Genomic DNA, 26564 nt, shown 5'->3' with positions numbered 1-26564 from the left:
GGATTATACATTGGAACTAAAAACACATAAAAAAATACAAAATTTAAGAGATTTAGATAACTGGGTAAAACACTAATGCACAAGCATATAAAGATATCTTTGTTTCTTTCTCCTTTTTTTTTTTAAACTCAAACATGGTTTTGGAGCAAAACCTGAGAATATAGCACTACGATTGGAAAATTTAGCTTCAACTTACAAAAGCAAACCAAAGAGCACCAAAACAATCATTATTTTCCATTATTTTTAATGTGACTGTTTAAGCCCTATAAAAAAATACTGCTTATAAATGCAAACTGGAATGCCAAAATACATCAGAGACCACTGGCTAATGCAGAAGAAAGGACAAAGAAAAGTTCTTTCTGACTAACTTTTATTTATAAGAGAGAAAAAATGCGTAGGAAATTGAAGAGATAGCAGCATAGTTTTCTGTTTAAACACCATCATATGTTGGTTCGTCATCTACGATGTTTAACTCATTATAAAACAACCGGAAATGCTTGTGGATCCATGGTTAATTTAGACAGGGCTTACGATTTCTGAAAAGATGTTCTACTGTATCTTTTCACAAACTATTAATATGCAAAAAATAGTTTGAAGTTGCCACATTGCTCTGTTATTAATAGATCAAAAAGAAACCTTTATTGACACTCGCCTGGAAAACAGTACCAATTGATTTGTCTCATCCATCTATTTAAGAGAATGATAAAAAGCAAACTAAAAGAAATCTGAATTGTATCTAATTCCATACAAAGCGCTGGAGAGATAAAACAAAATATACAAAAATACGATTCTTCTAAAGGGAGTAATATTAAATGTAATAAAAATTCTCTGTTTTCAAGCCAAAACAGTGATGTTGCACTGATATACAGGCATTAGGGTGTCTCAGCTGGGAGCAGCAAGAGAAAAAATTTGGAAGTGACATCATCTTTAAAATTTCTGGTCTACTGTAACAAACAGAAGTAAGATAGGCAGACAGGAAAACATTGGAAAAAATATTGCTTTATTTTTAAATAAATAGGTAGAATCAAAGTAAAAAATAAAAAAAAAAAAAAAGTGTATTTTCAACAGGGAAATATTTCCTTGAATTATCTACTTGCTCCTACCATATGCTTTTGCTTTCCACAAAACTACTATCAACAATATTTTCTAGGATGCAACTTGGCTCACTAATACTTTCCCTACAGGAAAGGGAACCATATTTTTATGTTTCAGGTTATTACAGAAGATTCCCAACTGTTCTCTTGTGAGTACACATGTAATGTTCAGAAAGAAAACAACCTTGATGGAAACGATATATTATGTATGACAGTGGTTCTGCTTTGGAGCTGAACTAAGATATTCTTCTCACACAGCTCTGAGGGACCTGTTGGCAGCAGTAGTTCTTCCCAGACGGAGCCATACTACAGCTGTCCTTTACAAAGTGAGAAAGCTCTTGATCTACTTTCTAAGATATCAACTGTCCTCAGTCTCATTTTCCTTCCGTCCTTTTACTCTTAGGTGAACTGCATAAACAGACATTTAAAAGGCAGATCAGTAGGATTGTTTCTCAGTCTTTTTAACTTTCTTCACAAAACACACTCCATCATTCAAGATGCCCTGTACAGGTTCAGAACATAGAGGTATATACACATGCGATATAATACATTATTTCCGTTTGAATTAAGTATGAACAAAAACCTATGAGCAAATTCAGACAGATTAGTTAACTTGAGAGCTATTTCTAGCATTTTAACTGTTAACTAGTATCTCCTGTGATTGCGCAATATTTTGAAAGAAAAAACCATCCCAATTCACATATCTCCTATGGTGACAATTCATTATGCAAGCTGCTGCCTCATGCTTGAGCAATATTCCACAGTATCAGCAAACACTTTAAAAAAAAAAAAAAAAAAAAGCTACTAGCTACTGCTAGTGTTCAGCATGTAGTTTTATCAGTGACAGAGGAGCAATTCTACATCACTGGCTTTGTGGTGCTGCTGACTCTGGCCCTGCACCCTCCAGGCCCAAGCAATCACAGTATTTATGACCGGATTGGTCTCTGACCCAGATACAGTACTGATTATTGAAGCTTTCATTTGGCAGGAGTAATTCTGACCTACTGTGCTAATAATTTTGCTGATGGGAACTAATTAACAACCAGACAGTCTACACATTCTCTTTAACCTAGCTGTTAACAAGCTCATAATGAAACTTCAATCAAGTCACACTGTGCACTGGGTAAATTAACAGGTACACACACACGTGTGTGTATACACACTGGAATAATGACTATCGACCTATGTAATGAGTGAAGGTAAAAGTAAAACATGCTAAAACACAGACTAACGTGTCTTGTGTTTATATATGTCTCATCATTGACCAAGGTAAGGATGAGAAATTGAAGTGGATATATTTCTACCTTCAGGGTATTCATACAGGTCAATTTAGGATAATCCAAAGGAGAGTCGAATCTCACAACTGTGTAAGCGTAGCCCTTCTCTGCAATAGTGCATCAATGCTATGAGAAATGCACACTGAACTTCACCTAATTAAGTAAAAACAAAATAATAATAAATGCTTATTAGATTACCTCAATGATTTGAAGTAATTCAACATCCCTAGTTCCTGTTCAAACAGACTAACTTCTAAAGGAATTAGCCAGTTAACTTGGGTGCCTAGAGTGAAGAGTTGTGTTAGGATAGACTGGGTCTTATACAACTCTGAAACAATGTTTGCATCCATTTAGATGTTACTGTTACTGTGCTAACCCACCAGAAGTCATAACAGCCATGGTTAGGACTTTGAACAGAGCTAAATCTTAAAAAAAAAAAAACAAAACTCCAATTATGTCAGATTGAAATTTTAAAAAAGGGGGGGGGGGGGGAGGGAAGTACCATATGTGGTTAAAAAAAAAAAAACAAACAAAAAAAACCAAACAAAAAACAAACACAACATTCTATACAACATTCTAAGTAAACAATAAATTCCTGTGCAGTCTGTATGCACACATCACAGGTAATGCACCAATGTCATCGGGTCAACAGTGAAAGCAGGAGAGAACAAAAATCACTGTGTTAATCAATCATCTCCTGCCAAAACACTTCAAGATTCAGAATAATCAAACAGAAAATAATCTTCATGGATTAAATCAACATGTGTTGAAGAAAGGCATGCAGATCGATTGCTCTTCACTTCTTTTTGATAGTTTTGTGCTTCAGCATAGAAACGGTAGTTAATGCCATTTAAATGCAGTAAGTTCTGCAACAGCAGAAACTCTTAGGAAAACAGCCTGTATAAATTAACCTAAATATTACATTTTAACAGATCAATATCTACTAATTTTCCCTAAAGATAAGCATTTGTCTCTGGTTCTATGAAATATTAATTGCATGTATACTAAAGGTCCAACACAACTTTATGATTAAATAATTACGTCTCCTGTGAAAACTGAAGACAAGCCTAAAACTTTTATTTTGTTCTGTCTAGCACTCACAAACTGACAGTCTGGGTGACACTCTAAACAGTCTTCTACACCACTGGTTTGCTTCCACGAGACTCACCGATACCAGCTAGACACTTGGTTACATCATGCACTTTACCTCTGAAAAAGAGCACTAGATTTAAACAATCTTAAATCAGGCTCTTTGACCTTTTCTGATTACTAGTGCTCACTCAACCTTTTCAAGATGAATAGTGGATATCTTTGTCCAAGACAGTTTATTCAGCAATCACCGTATTTCCTATAAGTTAGATAAATTGAGTGGTCACATAACAGGGAGAAAGGCCAACATCAATTGCAGCAAAGGTCACTCAGTTCAGTTATCATGTACTGTATTAAATTGTCATCAGATCTGAACAGCAATTTCATCAATAACCCACCCAACTAGAATGACTATGAATGTTAGAAACCATCCACCCACCCTATGGTGTGCGGAGAGCAGTCAGGGAACTCGCATGTCCCTGTAAGGCAGTAATAGCAAAGGCCACTGCATAAACACCTGAAGGGAACAAAGGTTCTCATCCACCAGTTTGGGGGAAAAGGAGAGGGAACAGAAAGACACTAATAAGCTGATGCTATACAGTATAGTCTTTTCCACAGCACTATAAACACCTTCCTATATGCTACAACTTAAGAGTAAAAACTCTTTGCTTAAACCCTGGACTTGAACCTATTCATCACATCATTTTGGGTGCTCTTCCGGTCACTCTGGTAATACCCTGCTCTTCCCAGCACTCCAAAGTCACTGGTCAGTTCTGCTGACTCTGCTTTCACAATGAGCAAGATGCAATAGAAGACATATTTACTGGAAACTTTAAATAAATAAATACGAATACTACCCAACCTCTGATACAGAAAACAATTTCATGATTATTTTGATCCAGTTACTACCAAACTCCTAAGTGTTAAGAAAAGCCTTTTAGCTTTTATCATAACCAAGCATTTATAATGTTGAAAAAACATTATTTCATTATTTTAATGAAATTAAAATAGTTCAGTAACTCTAAAAAACCCCATAAATGTGAAGAGTTCAAGCATGAAATGTTTATGCAGTGTAGTCATTTACATTACAAGGAAACATGATAAATGTAAACTGACTCCATAGAGAGTTATTTATAATTTTATATAATTTATTATATAATTTATATAATTTTAATATAATTTTAAAGAAATACAATTGATTACTTCTATACATACAACTTTGCAAAATAAAAGCAAGGTGTACGCATTACAAAAAAGCCACACCATGCTGTGCTTTTATTTTGCATATAAAATTTCAAACTACTAACTGAAATTACACTTACTTTTAAACAATATCCATACTTAGATCCCTTTCATATTTTCAAATAAATCATAATCTAACTTTCAGACAATCCATGCTGAAAACAAATACGAAAGTGAATGCCTGAGCACTTACAGATGAAATCTATACTGTCTACTCAGGAATCTGCGAAGTAACAGCTGGTGTTTACATCCAATCAGCAAAGACAAGCAATACCATATGGCGTATTTTTCTAATGCAGTTCAAAACACTGAATATCCAAAATACCATACTTCGAGGGAAGAAAAAGGGAGTTGAAATCCAATCATTACTAATAATTAGTCCACTCTGTCACAATAATTAGTCTACTTTGGTCTAAATTATTTAGCTTTATTCCTAGCATGACCTCTCACCTATGATATTAAGGTCTAACTATACCATTTGATAGTCACATTTAAGCAAAGCAAAATGATTTACCATTAAATAAATCCTTGCTTAGGGAAGGCTGCCTAAAAAAAAAAAAGAAAGGCTCACATCAACTCTGTATTTTACATTTAAGATGATTTTTAGAATCACTTAATTACTTTTTTTTTGGTTATATAAAACAACGTTATTTCTAAACACCAGGAACAAGTCAAGCGAGTATCATTTAAAGTTACACTTCCAAGCAAGGACAGCCAGCCATCATTCTCCTCTGGGAAACAAACAGCAGTAGAAGCTTTGAAGAAAGATGGATTACTTCAGGACATACAAAAACTGACAACATAACTGGCTCTTTTTCCCCTTGCAATTTACACTCAAAATCTATGTTGATGAAATTAAGGCTCATACTTGAAAGCATCATGGTATTAAAAAGGAAACGCTCAGAAAAATGCAGGTTTGATCAGCAAAAGGTTAGTTTTTCTCTGTTACCTAGAAACTTTGTTTCTAACAAAGCACAAAATGCAAACTTTTAAAAAAAAACTGTCAGGAAGGCAGGTTACTCTACACTTTAAGAGAAGCAGCTAGCTCTGGTTGACAGGGATATGTATTAATAGAGATCGTGATTTTATCTCTATATTCTGAGATGCAGTTATAACAACCTGTCACCAAATCCAGTGAATTAATGGCAGAGCACTCTTACATGAAGAGAACGTATTGTATGAAAACATGCTGATAAAGCAGTATTAATAATACTGTGGGTTTCACTTATAACCAACCATTGTATTGATAGCTTTAACATATATACTCCCCCCCCCAAAAAAAAAAAACCAAACCCCAACAAATCTCTCTTGCAGTTAAGAACTTAGCATATATAAATAAATTATTTTGTTAAATATAATTTTGTGGCATTGTCAACATTTTTCAATAATGTATTTTTACACAGTTTGTTTCAAGCATTCATAAAAAGTTATCTACAAGCAATAACAAGAAAGACACTAAGGTGCTGGAGCATGTCCAAAGAAGGGCAATGAAGCAGGTGACGGGTCTGGAGAACAAGTCTTATGAGGAACAGCTGAGGGAGCTGGGGTTGTTTAGCCTAGAGAAAAGGAGGCTGAGGGAAGACCTTATCACTGTCTGCAACTACCTGAGAGGAGGCTGTAGTAAGGTGGGTGTTGGTCTCTTCTCCCGAGTAACAAGCAATAGGACAAGAGGAAATGGCCTCAAGTTGCACCAGTGGAGGTTTAGATTAGATATTAGGAAAAATTTCTTCACAGAGAGAGTGGTAAGGCATTGGAACAGACTGCCCGGGGAAGCAATACAATCACAGTCCCTGGAAGTATTAAAAAAACATGTGGATGTGGTGCTTAGGGAGGTGGTTTAGAGGTGGACCAGGCAGTTAGGTTAACAGTTGGACTCGATGACCTCAGAGGTCCTTTCCAACCTTAAGGATTCCATAATTCTATAAAAATACTACACAATAGGTAACTAAGTTGAAAATGCACATGAAAAAATCTCCATATTTAATACATTTAAAGCAAAATAAAGAAGACTTCTGTTTCCTTATTTGTTCTCAAGTGCTCACCTTTTCTCACATAAGGTTAACTAGAAATTACAATTGTCAAAGGAAGCTCAACTAAAGGTCTTTCGTAACAAGTGGAATAAAATTGTCTTTTTCATAAATGAGGATTTTAAATTACATTAAAACTGAAGCACAACAATCCGAAATGACAGTGGTGCCTGCTGTATTTCAAAGCAACGTTTACCGCTCCAAAAAGCACTCTATATAGCAACTTCACTGACCGGGGTGAACCCATCTGTCCCACTATTAGTCCATAGCTAAGAATGAAACGGATAAACTCCAAACCTTCAGTTTGAGTTTACTGATTAAAGATCGAGTCTATCGAGGCCATCTGCTAAGTTACAATAATCTGTCAGGATGTCAGAAATCCTGATACTGAGAAACAGACAGCAAAGATCTTTCAGCAATGAAAACTACATTAAGTAATTCTATAGCATCACTATAATGATATAGGTATGTCCAAGAGGCTACTTATACTTAATCACCACAAAGCATTTAAGAATATTCTAACACAGAAGCACTAGGCCATGCTAGTGAAATGTGTTCTTACAAGCACATTAATAATAATAAAATAGACTCTAATAATTTGCAAACTAAGAAACTCTTAATTGTACTGGCCCAAGAAGAAATATTGCATTTCAAAATGCCTTACCCAATTTCTTGTTTGTAAACAAACTACAAAAATGTCTTGTTAGCTACTGTGAATAGATGGATGGCACTGAAACTGAAGGCAGTCTTAGAGCTGAAAGAATGGTCATACACTAATTTCATGTTTTGCTCAACCCTTTTTCCCTGCAGTAGAAAGATTGTTTAGCTTCCCATATTGTACTGAAAAGCTACATAGGGATACTAAATTGGAAAAACAAAATTATCTTAAAACTGAACAAAAACAAAGACTAACCAAAATTATCAAAAAATAATCACTAGATTACTAATTCATCAAAAGGCATTGTACATGAATGACCTTTAAAATTAAAATAGGCGTTGCTTTTATGCTGCTAGGAACAATTTCTGTATCTTTACCAGCATTGAAGATTGATGCGCTATTATCAAGGCAGATAAAAGCAGAAGCTTGGAATCATACCGAATTGAGTCTCTCACAAGTGGCTACCATGAAGTAAATTGCAGTTTGAAAGCTTTTCCATTAAGTAGGTTTTAAAACAATATATTCTCATTTTGAAACTTTTCTTGAGACCGGTTATTTTTAAACACACATGACATTCTCTGCTTTGAAAATGGAACAGCAATGAAAAGCTTGTTTAAAAACAAAATCGTTGCCAACAGCCAGGCCAAGGGTACTCATCTACCAGATTTCAAAATGACAGGTATTATACTTGAAAATTCTAACTCTCAGAGATTTCTTGCTATCACAAGGAGTAAATTCCTTTTTGCCTGTACTGCATTGAAATTTAAAATTATTTTTCCACATAACTAAAGGACCTCAGAGGTGACAAGAACCACATGAATAAGTAGCATTTTTCATTACTTCAATTCCATAGAAGACAATGGTCTTGGTAGATTTGAAAAGGAGACAGAAATGGGTTGGGCACATAAACCAGAAGAACTCCTAAATAAGATCTTGAACCATCAAGTACAAATGTATAGTAACTACAGGAACTAATAAAAATCTACATTAAAACTTCCCCAACTGTCACCCAAAGAATACATCCTTCATTACAACTGAAAAATTAAAGGATTACAAAAGAACCTATGTTAATCCAAAGCTCATGTATCCGTAGGTTTACCAAGTCTGCTTGCTAAAACTAGTTTGCATTATGCTCAGAGTCAATTCTAACAGGCACCCATGTTTCTGAAGGATAAAGGAGTAACCTTTTCTAAAAATTCTTCTAAAACAAGAAGAAACTAAGTGCCTTCGAGCTCAATTTCATCTTTGGCTTCCCATTCCTTTTAATTCAAGGGATTAGGTGTTATTCCTTAACTAAAGTATAAAGGCTAATCTACCTAATAGCAAAGAATCTCCTGAAAAGGAAATAAGATCAAGACACACTTTTTTTTTTTTTTTTTTTTTTTTTTTTTAAAGTAGGTTTTAACATGGCTAGTTAAACACAAGACAATCAGCACGGGGCATTTTGTTTGAATGTATATTGTATCAATGAAGGCAACTAAGACAAATTCCTTTAAATAAAATTGAAAAGAAAATGAAAGTTCATGAGCTTCTGGAAAGCTGCTCTACAGGTCACTTGCAGTTCGGTGTAATTCCAATGACACAGGAAGGAATAAAAGTTTAAGGATGCTTCCACAATGGGAAAAGTCCCATCACTGTGATCTATATTAAAGTTTAACTGATATACCAAAGGAAATCTCAGTGTACTGAGCTGCACAAAGCTTAATATTTTTAAGAAGAAAGTGATACTACAAAATACACATTAAAGAAGAAAAATTATTTTTCAGTATAAAATATAAATTTAAATGGCAAAAAAAACATCTAGAAACTTCTCAGGGAGAATATTTCCCCATTTTATCCAATAAACATGAAGCTGCATTTATATATTTTTAATCTCAAGCCTTCCTTTTCTAATTAAAATAAAAAATACTAATTAAATATCTTCTCTGTAAACACCTAAAAATTATGCTGGGGCAAAATACCGCTGGCTTTTCTATCTCGTGATCCTTATGCTCCAGAATGGATGTTGAGCACTTGTCGAAGTGTTACCTTGAGTCATGACATTAAAGTCACAGGAGCTAAATGCGTATAAGGTTGGACCCAGAAATGTTATCTTCTCAATGGAAAAATCCCACAGAAATACACTGTTACTACAATCTGTATAGTGAGAGAATACATTTACACTAGATGTCCTGCTAGGAAGATTCAGATTTGCCTCTCTCTTGACGATGATAAAAAGGGAAAGCTCAGAGAATTATGAAATGAAATGCAATTAGGAAAAAAGCAAAAATTCCTGTTAAGAGATTCTGTAGATATGTGTCATATTTTGCTTATTAAGCTTACACTGAGAGTTTCCTCACTTCATAAGAAGGTGAGAAAGAGGTGTGATCTCTTAATGTCACATATTTGATGATATCATGAGCACTACGTGTGACAAGGTGGCTCACAGCCTGGGAAGTAGAGCACAGCAAACTACTGACGGCTTTAGCAATTTCCTAATCTGGCATTCCAGGTCATCTTTGAGGCCACAGGCTCTGAAGAAACAGCAGCAAACGTCTTCTGAAGCACAAAATGTCTCTATGGAGTGCAGTTTTGCATTGCCATCATGGCGTGACTGAAATTCAGGGTTTGTAACTTACAGATCTAGAATATCATTAATAAAAGCACCAAAACGGTTCAGGCTTTGTCTTCTAATTTCAAATCATCTTTGATAAAAATTCTTAGATGTTGACAGTGTGAGATAAATAAGACTGTCTTTGTGTCTCTTATTTTTCTCTTTGGAAGTGCATTAATACAACATCACAAAAAGGTGAACCACTATTTCTTGTTGCAGGTAGGGGCCTATGGTAGCAAGATCACATGTTTCTTCTCCAGAATGCTGAGCAGTTATTGAGCAGGCAGGTAATAAAGACCCAGGTCATGGAGACAAACATCTCATACAGCATCTTTTGGCCTACTGAGACAGAAAAGGGGTAGGATATGGAAGAGCTAATACAAGTCATATGAGAAACTGGGATGGGGACCTAAAAACTATTACCTCCACAAAAAAAAGTAAAAAGAAAAAAAATCATAGATGACAGATTCGAAAACTCATGAAAACCTCTGTATATACAAAACCTAACTGCATTTTAAAGAACTAGTCTGAATGCTGCGTTCCTCATCTATCTGTACTGCACCTAGAATTCAAAACATTTAAGAAAACAGTCTGCATCATATAAACCAATATCATATCACTCTGTGGCAACTTAGTTATCAGAAGAAAAGGCCCTCTACTTGAATAATGTGGGTTTGTGGCTTTTCTGTTTGTGTGTGTGTGTGTGTGTGTTGTTTTGGTTTGGGGTTTGTTTGTTGGTTTGGGTTTTTTTTTTTCCCTTAGAATAGGTTCCCTGTAAAGAAATCCCAACTTCCATGTACTTCAGAACTTCTTTAATAAAGTGTCAGTCAACTCAGTAACTGGAAAGTATATGTATTTGGGCAATGATCACACCTCAGAAGGAAGTAATTTTCAACCTGAAGTTAGAAGATAAAAGTCACATTAAACCAACTAGAGTAACCGTTATGTAAATTGCAGATACCGTGCTGCTTGGTGCAACACTAATAGGTTGATTTATCAAGAAAGATTAGAGTTCACTAAGCGCAGTTCAGCTAAGTGGTAGCTGAGGGGGACGACAACTGACAAATACTCTTCGTGAGTAATCTAGTCATGAAGGGAAAAAGGATTACAGAAAAAGGCAAACTAGCTATAAAATAGTGAGACACGCAGACAATAGTGTAGTCTTTCAATTACAGCGACAGAAATCCTACTGCTTAAAATATTTACTATAAATGTAAAGCAGAGCTTGGGAAAGACAAGGCAGATTGGGAAGAAAGAAGAAAGAATGGGTAATTATTCAGCCTCATTAAATTTTTCATCAGAAGCAGCAAACTATCATAGTTTGAGCATTTCCTTTTTCATGAGTGCTTTTTAATATTGACATCCAACCAATTATGTTCAAACTAATTCCCAGAATACTGTGAGAATGTAGCTACTTTCAGAAGTTTTTCCAGATTAATGAACTGCATTATTTTTTCATTAGAAGCTGCAGCGTGCTCTGAGACATACAAAGTGGGGAACAAAAAAACACCCTGAACAGAACATATTCTCCAAAAAGCCCTTGGCTTCCTTAATGAGTTTCTATCTTCAGGGAGCCTTCTTCATCTTTACTTTAAAAATTCAAACCCAAAAGCAACACTACTACTTCAAATGGACTCCTTGTTTATAATCAACTGCAGTAAATTAGATGAACTCTCTGCCTGTTAGCTCCAGACACAGGTGAAGTGATATAACACAAAAGTAATTTTTTTTTTTTTTCAATTGTCATGCTATCTCTGATGTTCTTCACTCCAATTTTTATGTTGTTTTTTTTTTTTCCCCAGATGTGCTATTCGTTAATCTGGTTTCCGTATCTAGGTTAAACTACTTCGATAACATTCTGAAGATTTAGTAAGCCTTATCGAACGATAACTTGTTTCACTGTAAATACTTTCAATGAACAAAAAAAAAAAGTTAACAAAAAGGCAATATATTATCTGATTCATTATACAGAAAGCAGGTCATCTTTGTTTTATGGCTTCTTAATATATTTTGTCTTTCCTTTCCAAAATAACTCTCTCTGGTAACATTTACATAAAAGGTGATGAATGTCTGTCTGAAACTGAACAGAAATTGAAAACCTGAATTGCATTAGCAACTACTATAGGTATCATAAGACTGAAAACTCTTTTTTTTTGCTCTTCCTTTTAATATTTTACCTTCAATTAAGTTGCACTTTTTCTTCATCTCAAGTTCTCCTTAAATTCCTATTTTGTTAATGAATGCCTGCCTCTAGGAGTGCTATTCATCGCTCTCGGGGGATTATATACAGACTGGATTCCATTCATAGTATAATAATAATGAACTTTCAGGATAACAGTGTTTTACTTGCTGAGAAAACAATATATTTTAAAAAGGTATGGGCATATATTGAAGATTGCCTTTAATTTACTAACACAGCAAGGTTATTAGTTCAGAAGACATATATACAACCTTTGTAAGAGATACATAAGCTATTTTAGAAGCAAATTATCTATTATCATCTTTCTTACAATGGCTTACACCCAAACTAGCATCTATATATGAACAGTAACAATATGTAATTTACTCTCAAAGACACAGGTTCACTGTTTCATCTGTGTCTAGTCTAATTATAATACGAAAGATTTCTCATCGATATGAACACACCTATATTCTATTTCTTAAATGAGAGTGATGAAGACATTATGTAAGCAATAGATTTTGTCATTTTCAGAGACTTTTTTTCTGTTTGCATGGCAGTAATTTTTAGTTCACTGAATTGTTACTTCATTTCTAATCAACAATGTCTCTTTATATGTGAGTCTTCAAAAAAACATACTTATTTTGGAAAACTTACTTCTGCATCCAAAAGGCAAAGTCTTTACTACCCAATTTTAGCTTTTGTTTTTGGACTCTGACCCTTAAAGACTATCGCTTTTGTGTTAAGAGAGAAACTAAGCAGTACACCATTCAGGAGAAACTATGAAGCACTGTAACCTAGCAAATTCGGTATTTTCAACGGAAGGCTTTCACTACATAACATCCTCAGAGCAATAAAATGAACTTCTTGCAGAGTTAGGCTAAGAAAAAACAAAAATTATGCTATCTCAAAACCCAAGTTGTCTTATATCCATATAACAAAATCATAAATTTAGAGTTACTTCCATTTCATATAATTGGCAGTACATCTGATAAAATAGCTTAAATCTGTACCATGACAAAAGAACCAAGACTCAATTATAATCAGTACATATACTCAGCGTCTTGATTTATTCCATAAAGCTTTTAAAGAATATTAAACACAGAGGAGAAAAATGAAATATTTATCACTAGTAAATATGTAAATCACCCATACATATCTGTCATGGTATGCACTTTACAGAGTTTCAGAGAACTCACTTTTGTGCAGCACAGCCCATAGACTCTCCTGCAGCTCCCTACAAAGACATGGAAGTACGGTATAGAAAATAACCTGAATTTCCTAGCTTTATGGTTCAGGTACTCAAACTATTCCCAAGGTGTTGACATTCATATATCAAGTTGAAATATGGAGAGCCACAAGTCATTCATCCACATCAAGTTAAAGACTACAAATCTTCCTTATATGCTCAGTCGCTCTATCACTCTCCCTCATCTCCCTTTCATTATCTTCTGCATGGCAGCAAGCACGTCTTACAGGAAGGAGTCGGTCTTTCCAATGCTGCTGTCTAAAAAGCAATGCTGACTGTGAATTTCATTTAGGGTTACAAAAAAAGTGATTTCAATGACAGCCTTCAAAGTAGCCTCTTAAAAATAGGAAGCTAAGCAGCAGCAGTAAAGCTGGAATTTCTTAAAATAAGTTAGTGGTATATAAAAAAAATACACTTCTGTTACTAGATGTGACCACAAATTCAAGCTGTGCTACTGTTTTAGTCAGACACTGAAGACCTAGGTAACCTACTGTTACATGTATTTTAAGGTAGTGCCATTGGATCCATACAGCGTTGTTCAGTAATGTTTTCAGACCATCACATATATATCACACATGCAAGCATGCACACACAGGTATATGTATTGTTGGAAATGTCGTACGAAAACAGCTTCCAGACAGATTCATTAGAAAACTTGCGTTATTTAAAAAATTTCCGTATCTGTTCATACAGCAATTGCCACCTTCTCTCAGCCTGCTCAGTTTTTCAATCTCACCATCTATTTTAAATATTTGTATTCAACAGAAAACAGCTGCTGGTTGCTTGCCCCATGCTTTTCATGTTTGTATTCTCCACTCATGTTAACTTCTTTCTTCCTATTTCCCAAATGTCCTAATCTCTTCTATTACATCCATTTTTGCTTGCACATGGCAAGTACTACAAGTGTGCTAAAGCATTGGTTTCTTGGGAACTGTATGATAACTGTATCAAAAATCATGTCTCAAAGTTTCTTCTGTTTTGTTTTCACACAGACACCTACAGCAAACTATACTCACATAAATGTCACTTTACAGCAGAGGAAACAGATTCCAAATGTCACTGTTGCAAACCACTTGCACAGCTGAGACTGGATTCAAGATCCAGCCTCTTTAATAGCTTATAATGGCTTTTTTTGGTTTGTTGTTTTAAATAAGGTTTGGGGGATGAAGGGATTGAGTGCAGCCCTGCAGAGAAGGACTTGGGGGTACTGACAGACAAAAAGCTGGACCTGAGCCAGCAACGTGCTCTCGCAGCCCAGAAGGCCAAGCGTATCCTGGGCTGCATCAAAAGAAGTGCAGCCAACAGGTCAAGGGAGGTGATTCTGCCCCTCTGCTCTGCTCTGGTGAGACCCCACCTGCAGTGCTGCGTCCAGCTCTGGGGTCCTCAGTACAAGAAGGACATGGACCTGCTGGAGAGGGTCCAGAGGAGAGCCACAAAAATGATCAGAGGGATGGAACGCCTCTGCTATGGGGAAAGGCTGAGAGAGCTGGGGTTGTTCAGCCTGGAGAAGAGAAGGCTGCGGGAAGACCTTATTGCAGCCTTTCAGTAGTACGTAAAGGGGGCTTATAAGAAAGATGTGGACAGACTTTTCAGCAGGGCCAGTAGCAGTAAGACAAGGGGTAATGGTTTTAAACTAAAGGAGGGTAGATTCAGACTGCATATAAGGAAGAAACTTTTTACAATGAGGGTAGTGAAACACTGGCAGAGGTTGCCCAGAGAGGTGGTAGATGCCCCATCCTTGGAAACATTCAAGGCCAGGCTGGATGGGGCTCTGAGCAACCTGATCTAGTTGTAGATGTCCCTGCCAATTGGCGGGGTTGGGGGGGGCGGGGACACACACGGACAGGGACGGTGGACTAGATGACCTTTAAAGGTCCCTTCCATCCCAAAGCATTCTATGATTCTGTTGCAAGATGTAGCAGTCTTATTGTTACTGTAATGGCTTTTACCCTCTTCTTCCACCTCTTTCCCTAAGAATGACTGCCAAATCTCTGAATGTGGAAATGCTAAGTAATATTTAAAAACATTCCTCTTACTACTGAAGACATTTTCTCCCAACAATGCATTTTGGAACTATTATACAGACAATCCTGCTTCCAAAGTTTTTCATAACACTGTTTTCCTATGAAAATAATTTTCTCCTCTATTATCCTCTAGTACGGCATCATAGTATCAGCTATTTGAACTATTTTTGGCACTTGAGATTATTTGAATGTTCTTTTAGAATGTTAATAATGTATCTTTGTAAACAGCATCTTTAACAAGTCTTAATTATGTCATTTTGTATAAAGCTGTGGTACATAGGAACACCACCAATTGAAAAGAATTCAATTGTGCTAGGCACTGTACAAACACAAGTCATTATAAAACAATCTCTCTCTGTTCTATTCTTTATTTCTCTAATGGCTTAGTGGTAAAATAGCTATTCCCCAGCACACATAGGGAGAGTCATATTATTGTTCACTAATATAAACATTTCATTTTGCATAATACAGGAGGTAGAAAGTAATAACGTCTCTCATTAAGAAATTTCTCATCGGATTAGCAGATGTCATCAATCTTTAAAATGTTTAAGTATGTCTCATTACATCAGAAACCATTTCCAATTAATATGCTCAAACTCACTTTACACAATATAAACAGTCTACAAAAAACAGTTACTTATTATCTCTCTCCCTCTCTCTCTCAAAATACCCGTGGAAAACTCTTACTGGTATTTGGACATTTGAAAGCTTGCTGTGTTCCCAGCAACACTGTTCACTAGGATCACACATGAAACCTCCACTTGGGCCAGTCAATAAGGGCTGCATCTAATGCCACTCCTTCCCTGAATCCATGCAAATACACCAGATTTTCTTTCTCTATTCCACAGACATAAAAACACCAAAACAATCTTGGCAATGCTCAGAAAATACAGAAAGTTAATTAAAAAAAAACAGCTACTGTGGTCTACTGATAACTTCCAGAAATGTCAGCTGCACCAAAATGCACAGTGCTAATTAATGCTGAGAACATGCTGATTACTACAATAAATGTGTGTTGGATTTTGTGGGAAAACCCAGACACTGATATGTTTAACGCTGTACAGCATTCATATGAAAGTGGTAAATAATGGGATTTCTAGAGGAGATTAATTTGTGCTAGTGGTAGCAAAACTGCTTACATTAACTTTTGTCTGACTGAGATTTAATATCCAATACAATACAGTTATTTTAATTGTGATCATTTAGGAAAACTTTTACCAAATAATGTGGTTTTTCAGTGTTCCTGGATATGTTTCTCTCATCTAATTCTTCCATTATTTTAGTAACTCCATATATTTTTACTGCTTCACTAGACAGAAATTGACATAAAAATAAAGAAGAAATCCATAATTAAAATCCCAAGTCAATGCTGCTGTTGTTTCCAACTGTAGGCTCTGCCAGCCCATTGCTTCCTCTGAGGCTCCACACCAAACAACTGGGTCTTCAACTTCTCTCAGTCTGAATTTAAACAGATCTTTACCCACCTAAGGAACCCACCACTTTTTTTCAGCTTCACTAGTCAAAGAAACAGAAACAGAGATTTTTGACTGGACATATATCCAGAAAACAGTCTCCCAGCCCCATTACATGGAGAGGCCTTGTTTGTGGACAGAAAACAGATCACAGAGGAATACAAGAAAAGAAAAAGACATATATAATGAAGAAAGTTGTGAATGCAGGAAAGGACCTTCAATAAACAGAATAAATATATGTAAGTATCCTAAATCCCAGAAATTACTTTGTCAGCTACAGTATGTAATGTACAATTTAATTTATACCATGGCAAATATTACCTCAAAATATACATTACTACTTGTCTTTGAGAATACTGGCCTTTATATTATGGGAATTGGGCTTTCTATTAAATCTGGAGTTATTGTGTTAAAAGATACATTCTTCTGACATCTGAACAACTGAGTGGATGAACATGATAAAAAAAGACATCAAGTGGTGTTGGGAACTGTAAAGTTAAACCCTGGTCTATAAGATGAAAATAAACTGAATTAATCCAACACTGGAGCAGCCAGCCTAGAGAACAAAACAACCCATAGCTTTTGAGGTGTTCTCTTATTCCAGCATCCCTATAAACTGAGGGATTCAGCTGATCCAGTAGCATAAGCACTCCAGGGTCTTCCTAAAAACAATCCAGACATTCTCAGCTACCAGTACAACATGATCAACTATCATTTTCCACTTTTCTGACAGCTTCAAAATGCTATCCTACAAGTGAAATCAATCATTAGCCCAGAGTATATTACTTGTTTATCTTAACTAGAGGCTTATACTACCAGCCATAGTTTTTTCTATTTTCCTATTTCAGATATGGCAAAGTAACAGTATAAGGAAAAAGAATTTCAGCAGCACAAAATTTTTCTCTAAACATTTAAATATTTACTCTGATTTTGTTAAATAAGGACAGATTACTAAAAAACATTTATAAATAATTTCCTTAAAGCAACTATTTTCTGCATCTCTGCCAAATGTTTTGTTGTCAGGCTGCACTAAAAACCTTTTGCATTAATCAAAGACTTAATACTTGCCTTGCACAATTTCTGTTGAATAAAAAAATCTGAAAAGATATTTTATAAATGAGGGCAAAGAGCAAGAGTGATGAACATGCCTAATGAAAATGAATATTTCCTTATTCAAGTCATAGATAGACAAGCCCCATTTGACCTCATAAAAGTCAGATTTCACTGCGAGACAGACAGTAAACAGTGTGGTTGCTTAGAAGCACATTACAACATGCAATAGAAGTGATAAATTCTAACTCTAATTAATATGAATTTATGCAGGGCGTATGTAACCAACACTTAACCATGTTCAGTCCTGGAGGATCATTTATATTTTAAATCAATGAGGTAACAGTACAGCATCTTTAGCACATTTTGCTTGAATAATTTTTATTCTTTGCAAAGCTGATGAAATGCGGCTTTTAATAATATGCCTTCTATCTTATTCTGTAACTGAAGACCTGAGAATCAAAAAGATGAATCCTGAAAAACACCTTTTTACATTGACAATTTAAAAATCTTGACCTCTCTCTCCCTCCTCAAGAATGCGTAGGTACCAGCTCAAGTTCACCACACCATAACTAGAGCTCTATTTTCCCTTGAAGAGGTCCTCATTGCCCTCTTTCATCATCACATGTGAATTCCCTTCCTGACAGTCAGGCCTCAAGTTAAAACATCTTCTCTCATTTAGCCTTTTCCCTAGGTCTTCACATCTAATCCACCTCTTCAGATCATTTCTTCATAATCTCTTTAAAATCGGGAGCTTTCTATTTACCGACATAGGCTTATCTGTCTCCAGTCTCAAGTTGCGATTACTGCAAAAATTCTTTACTCTGGTTTTGGGGAAAAAAAAAAAAAAAAAAAAAAAAAAAACACAACAAATCTGACACAAATGGGCAATTTTTCTGCTATATGATGGAACAGCTTCAACAAACAACCTGACACAACCCTTGAAAGGCAAGTGCTTTAATCAGAGGGCTGCTTAGGTAATTTTTCTCTCTCCCTCTTCCCTTGTGATCACTCCTGTCAGCGTGTATTTAGGCACATTTCGAAATGCCTCCTGGACTGCCGGTCCTAGGAAGGACTTCTGCTCTCCTCAGGCATTAATATGAGATAGGAACACTCAGTCCTGTGAAAATAAGGACAGTCCTAGGGACATACACAGGGAAAATAAAATTAAAATAAAATAAAATAAAATAAGGACATTTTATTCAGTGATTTTGTTTGTTAGGCACCAAAGGTGTTAGAAGAGAAATTTCAGACAAAGTGTTGGAAACCCTCCTCTCTCCAATTCCACTTGTGGCACCGAACTCTTTTTGAAATACATTTGGGCCTTGGAACGTGTAAAAATCGTAAAACCTGACAAGTATGTGATGGTACAGAGGTTGTGTTTGTTCTACTCCGTGGGTAAGTGGGAAACCAAGAGGTGAAAAATCAGGGAGGGGTGAGACCCAAGTTCCTATCACACAGTGAAGAAGCATGATTTGGTTACAAGATCCCACAGTAACACCTTGAAACAGCAAAAACATTTCTTCATAGGCTCTTCAGGTGAAGTAGGAGGCCCTTGCACAGTCCTCTTCCCAAGAAAATGGAACAAGGAAAAATCATGTAGAGATGCTGCTGCCTGAAAAAGCTCAGAAAGAGGTTAAGGAGAGCTCTTGGGCTGCAGAGCTTGCAACATCCTTCTGGTCCCACTGGAAACCACTTGGCGCACTGATTTCACTCAGGGCCTCCACCACCCCAAGAGTACATGTCATCTTCTGTATGTTTTCTACACCCATATTACGCCTTTCCTTTGATTCTCCACTGCTTCAAACATTGAGCAAGTTATTATCTAAGGACCAATTTTCACACACTGCGACACAACATAAGCATAAAAATATAGATACTTAAGTGTTCTCTTCAGGAAACGAAGACTTTTTCCCTTTAATTTTAAAAAGGCACTGTTACCTACAGAAAGTCTATTGCAAGTTCTACCTTCATTAAAAAGAAGGGGAAAACATCCAACTGCAATTGTTATACAGAAGACCAAGTCTTGGTATCACACAATTGTAGGTAGCTCAAGTAATTCAGCAGAGCTATACTGATCTATACTATCTGAGGTCTGATCAATAGTCTTTAAAACAGATAATGATGGTAAAGGCGCTGCCTCCTGGATTTTTTCTTATGACTTTTTTTGTTCCAGAGATATCAATCCAATGCTGCGTCTTCCCCTCCAACAGTGTAACATGCGTTACTTCAAACTGTCAGAAGAGGCAATTTTACAGTGTGATCGAACCTTGCTGATTTTGTGCAGCTCTTCAGTAATTATATTAGTAACTGTAGGCAGGCATTACACCCAACACTGACAGCCCATGACAGATCACCATGTCGGTTGAATTAACAAAAACGAATGAAGCACAGGGAAGAAAGAAATAAAGGAGAGTTCTGATGTGGCAAGAAATGCCTACGCTTAGTCAGTTGTGTATAGAAATGGTATATATATGGCCTGCATCATGAAATGACAGACCAAGAAAAACATGCATCTTTTTGTTTTGGAAGAGTGATAACTGTATGGCAATCTTTATTTAGGAATCAGCAGTTCTCACATTGTTCACTGCAAAACTTACAGATACATCAAAATCTTAGCCTATGGTGGGCAGGATAAACAAGATTATAAGCTGTTCTTGAATATGAAAATTTCACTTTAAAAATAAAAGAAACTGAACAATAACATTTAACAAAAGTTAACACAAGCATTTTTTACTGAATTGTGGTGCAGATTTTTTTTTTTTTTGTGCATATAGAGAAACAGTTCGATAAGGCTTCACAAGAGTTAAAGTAGAATATGAATGAAATATAAAACATTTCAGGAACTCACAGAAGTTCAGTGTAGCAGTGTAGAATCTGAACCAAACTATTCATTGCAACTGAAATCAGTAGACTCAGAGAAGGGCAATTACTGATGAACAAAACAGGTCACTCAAAAATTCTTTCAACTTCAAAAGTCCAATGCTTGGCAGTGTGTTTCCACCTCACATCAGTGGAATCACCACCCCTTAATATACCACTTCTGTTCTATGAGTTGCTAAAAACTGCTGTTCTCTACCTCAAATCATCAAGCAGACAGACACCATGGAAATCTAGCTGTTTCATCACCTGTGAAGAGCCAGGTATTCTGCACAGATGGAGACTGCTTTAGTTTATCTTAAAGAAACCAGACGGCCTTCCCAGTGACCACAAAAAATGAACCAGCTGTGTATTTTGTACCTGAAAAAAAATGCATACACCAAGTCTGCATGGTATGGAATGAGAATGTTTGGCAAGAAACATAGTTTAAAGACTAGGAACTATAATCAACTATGTTCATCTAGCTGCCATTCAAAACACTGAAGGTCCATTAAACACACCATAATTGCAACATAAATATGCAACAGCAAATACCCATTCTCACAAGAGATCAAAAAAGTTACAAAAGCCAAAACTTCAAAGCACTTTCAGTTGGAGAAGTAGAAATGACTTAGTGATGACATCCATATCATAGGATGGTGGAGATCAGAAGGGACCTCTGGAGATCATTTAGTTCATTCTCCCTATCCAAAGCAGGTTGTTCACAACATTGTCCATGCTAAATCAAAGATAATTGAACCCCAAAATGATTAACATGAGTATTACAAACACCTCATATTTTTATGGTAGTAGACAGGAGGATAGTAATAGACAGGAGAAGTCATGACCCCCGAGAGGTTTTCATAGGTTGGAAGTAAACAGTTGAAATTCAAATTAAAACATTCCCACGCCCCTCCCAAAACAACAAAAACACCCCCCAAACCCCCTAAAATAAAATACCAATCCTTAAAAAAAAAAAAAAATAGTATAAGGACACTGTACGAGGTATCACAATTGTTATTTTATAGGAGAAAGAATGCCTCAACTCAAACCTCGTAACCTCTGCAGATTATTGTCAAGGGCATCCTTAAGAAACCACAATGCAGTAAACCAGTATAGAAGACATGGAGTAGCATACATCAAGACATTATTTCAAAAATCTTTAGAAATAAAAACTAGACACATGCAAGTCATGAACAGCACTTACAAAAGCTGGTGCCACACTAAATTCAATACAAAAATAGCATGTTTCTCAGCAAATGGACATAACAGGTCCCAAAAGGCACATAATCAAGCTGATTTCCTAGACACAGTCTTAGCCACACATTCCCCTGACCCATTTCCTTCACAGAAGGAAAAGCAAAATATCATCTGAGTTCAAGGAGCTCACTACTGTTCAGTTTTATCATTCCCTCTGATACTTTAGCTGAACTTTACACACTCCATACTTAATATCCCTTCAGATCACTGATCAGCGATTCTCTTAGTTCACTTTCTAGAACCTCCCACAGAGAGGAGGGGGAAAACAGCAAGACTCAGTAAACAGCTAAGAAAAAGAGTGCAAAGATTTAATTAGAAGCCAAACACAGATGCACTACCTTATTCACTTCATCTTGCCATTCATTGTTTGAAAAGAGCCACTCTGCTTTGTTTTTCATCATGTTGTCATCAAATTGCTGACATTTTTAAAAACTGTACAGTGAACATGCTTATCCTACTCCTTATTGTAGGCAAAACAGAGGAGAGAGGTCACAGAAGAAAAGCTGAAGGGAAGAACTAGCTCTTCATCAAGCAATGTAATTAGATTACACCTGTTCTAAACAAAAGTTTCTTAAGAGCGGACTTTGCCAGGAAGGGAGAAAAGAGGTAGAAAACAAAAGCCAACCCAGTTTCCTTCTTGCTGGTTTAACTGACATGACTTCAGAGCACGTGTACTATATGCAAAGTAAGCGGAGTTAAGTCCATAGCAAATTGACAGCGCATGTTCATAAGTATTAGTTAACTAGAGTTGTTGTTATTCTCAATCTATGTTACTATTTTAAAATTTTTAAATACAATCCATTAAACTGTTAAATGGAGACATAATAAAATGCTGGAGAGTTTATTCTACTGATGCCTAGCAACTTAGGGTAAATGAAAAATGCTTTATGAAAATGCTGTATTATTACTGTGCTTTTGCATAAACCTGCGCATGTATTTTATCTCTTTTTAAGTGTGCACTGAACATTTACAAATCTGTAATGGAACTGAAAACTATGTTTTGAATTTGTCAATGGTTCAAAAGAAAAAAAAAATGGGTCACTCTCATTGTGCAACCCATCTTTCAGTCGGAAGTGAAAGTTGCAAAGGATTTTCCCTTCTTCAGATTTCTCTTTCTAGTGTTATTGGAAAGCTTGTCTTCTTGTTTAAATGAATTTCCTTTTAATCTCCTCCCTGAGCTTCTAGATAGATGGAGCCTCTTAAAAAATTCAGGATATCACTGTAATTGTAAATTGATCTGCTTCTGTGGCAGAAGGCTGGGGCCCTCCATCCAGGAAAGAAACTGTCTTCTCACAGTTGTTTTTCAGACAAATTATTAATTTGCACTCTCTCTTACTACTATATTATCCTTTAATGGAAAAGCAGTTTTTAAAAAAAACTACTGTTTTTTTGGGTTGTTTTATTCCTGGCAACGTACAGGGAAGAAAGCTAACTGCTGAAGCCAATGTGAAATATTTACCGGCTTGAAATTTTTAAATTTCCTAAAGGAGACTTTGACTCTACTTACATAGGAACTAAAACTGTATTAGACAACTAAAATGCCCATATTCATCCCTGCTAAAGTTCTGAATTAATGTAATATATTAATAGACACAGGAAAATTCCCCACTTTTAATGCAAAGTTAATGTTGGAACACTGTTATGACTATGCAATCTTTAAAACAGACACGTAACTCATTAGTATCAAAGCCGGGGAAATTATCTATCTAGTGTGGTGCTGAATCCACATAGCCTATTTGCCTTTGGCTCTTTGGTTATGAGATCTGGCATCACTTGGATTATTTCACCTAATCCATCATTAGCTTTCACGTGTCCTATATACTGTGCAACAAACCTAAATTTAACAAACCCAACTCCCCATCAATTACCACACTGAATATATTACATGTCAGCACAGAGCACAAAGATTAGACATGCTGAATTACATCTTTCTTTGTGAAAAGTCAATATTTTTAGAGCACTGTTAACGTTGCTGACTCCAATTATAACAAATGTTCCTTCCCATTGTGGACAGGCACTAATGCCCTGACCTTTGCTATTTACATACAACACAGAGCTACTAAACAAAATTAAAAACCTCAGAAGACACAGAAAACTCATAAAAGATCCCAGTAACAGTGCCACAGAGTCACAAATGTGTTTAATTGTCACATTTGCTTGGCTGGTGGAATCCTGGAATATGACCTAATTTTTTTCCTATAATCCTGCAAGTAAACATTAGTAATTTAGATTTAACTTTCTTCACATACACAGAGCACCCAAAAATGTTATTACTTACAACAAAAAATACACTGCTATTGTATTAATGTAGCATCCTTACTTACCAGTCTTCCACAAATACACCGATGAAGTTTGAAATTCACTTTGTGCACAAGCGTCCCAGATTCCCAGCAACAGAAGCACAAGAACTCCCACGCACCGGGCTGGCACGGCGGAAACCCCTGGACCACGGCAGAAAGCAGCGCTCCCCTCGCTCAACCCCATGCCTCCAGCAGCCTGCTGCCGCCTCCAAAACCTGCAGCACGGCCACGAAACCTTCTTCAAATAATATTTCCCTCTTCAGAATTTCTTCACGGGGAGAAAGGGACTGGAAACCTCTCTCTCGCTATTGTGCATGGCAGTTGAAAAGGGAAAACTGTTTAGCACCAGGGAACAATAGAGTCCTTGCTCGCTCTTGCTGCTGCTGCAGCAGCGGCGGTGGCGGCTGCTGCTCCTGCTACTAGTATGGTTGCTGCTCCACGCTCTTCCATTCAGCGGTTAGAAACAGTTTTCCATCAGCTAAAAGCGAGACAGCTGTCCGCAGGGGGCTCCAGCTGACTGAGCAGGTTATCTTGCTCTGGGAGGCAGCAGCAGTCATTTACACCAGCTGGAGAGAGTGAGAGACAGAGAAAGAGGGATGAGGAGAAACACAAATAGCCCAGTGCTGTAATCTCGATGCAGAGAGTGACTGCAAAAGGCTAGCTTCCCAGACACGTCTCTCCCTGGAATATCCCAAATGATACATACTAAGAAGAAAAGAAGAAATCATCATCAGACATGCTTCAGAAACACAAGTCATACAACCAGAACAGATATAACCAGAACGATATATATTAATTAAGAGAGCATCAGACATTTGTCCTGATAACAACATGTATGCTGCATTAACCATTTTGTAAACAACAAAAAATAAGTGATTACACAAGCATTAAATAGACAATTAAGACCTTATGAAGGGAAATAGAAGAAAATGCAGGGGGAAAAAAAAAAAAAGAAAAAAACACTAACTTGCCTTGCATATTTATCAAATCTGTTTCAGATAATAACATATTGCTATCTGCTGTGAGGACAGATGAATATAAGTATATGATAACATGCATGTATGTGTAAGCACATCACCTCCGTGGTAGGGGAAGTGTGCATGTAATATATAATGCAAGATAACATCTTTTCCTATCCAGCAAGTATGTACACATATATACATGCATAAATGTCAACTGTGTAATTTAAAATAATTTGAAGATCAAGTTATCAATCATTTTTAAAACATACACTGAGTTTTACATATGAAAGTATTCAGGATACATTAGGCTGTCATGATGACACAAAAACGTGGAGAGAGACAAAGCTTTTTATATAGGGATCTTTATCTCTCCCACCCACTACCCAGCGAACAGATGCAATAACAAGCCTAAAGATCGGGTTTCGGACACCTATAAACTGGGAAGCAAATGAGGAATTTTCAAGAAAACTGCTATCAGATTCAAAAAGTTTCATTAAAAATGCAAACAGCTACAAAAACACACAGTAGAAACACAGGACCCAGAGTTTGAAAATGATGGAGCTATTGTTGTTTAAAGAAGAAACCTTCAGTCAACCTCTCTTGGGACGCCTGTCATTTTGCACAACCTTCCCAGACTCAGCCTTTTCACATGCATTAGATTAAGATCAGCCGTGATCAAATAATTCCCAAGTCCTTGCCCGTTTAAATATTCTGACATCAGAGCAAATTAGCAATGTTGAAGGTTGCAAATTCGTCTTTGTTTACTTTCCACTCTGTTACGCCTCTAAGAGGGAATTAAAGGCTCAGGGAGCTCTAGCACCGTGAGGCTGTGATTAAGAGAGATAAGCAAGTGTGGATTACTGTTCCTCAGCTGTTGAAAAACAGGCAACAATCAGGAGATTATAGGTTGATAAGGGATACATAGAAAGCCATGATCTTAACAAATTTATAGCATCCTGATGCAGAACTTGTACCCTCAGCTAAAGCACTTCCGGATATACATTTTATTCACTTCTGCTACATCATGCTGTATTCACATTAGGAAGCATGGAAACCTCTTCAGCCTTTGCTTTGTTGAACTGGACAGAATACTGCTTTAAATCAAAACGCTCTCTGAGTTTATAGAATTATAGCGATTTCACAGGTAAATCTGGGGTTAAGTTAGTCACATGCACATTATTTTACATGCTATGTAGAGGGACTACTTTGACCTAATAAAAATAATGCCA

General features: G+C 36.3%; 1 protein-coding gene across 1 annotated transcript in view; it reads right to left on the bottom strand.

The window, feature by feature from the left end:
* The window catches only part of THSD7A (thrombospondin type 1 domain containing 7A), a 204421-nt gene extending 179858 nt beyond the window's left edge, over nt 1-24563 (bottom strand). Inside the window, exon 1 of the mRNA XM_082321586.1 lies at nt 24398-24563. Coding sequence (XP_082177712.1) covers nt 24398-24557 — 160 coding nt within the window. The 5' untranslated portion in view covers nt 24558-24563. The remainder of the gene's footprint in view (nt 1-24397) is intronic.
* Between the last annotated feature and the right edge of the window lie 2001 nt (nt 24564-26564).

The sequence above is a fragment of the Platalea leucorodia genome (genome assembly GCF_965183815.1).
Source record: "Platalea leucorodia genome assembly, chromosome: 1".
Lineage (NCBI taxonomy): Eukaryota > Metazoa > Chordata > Aves > Pelecaniformes > Threskiornithidae > Platalea > Platalea leucorodia.
This window is presented reverse-complemented; position numbering and strand designations above follow the sequence as displayed.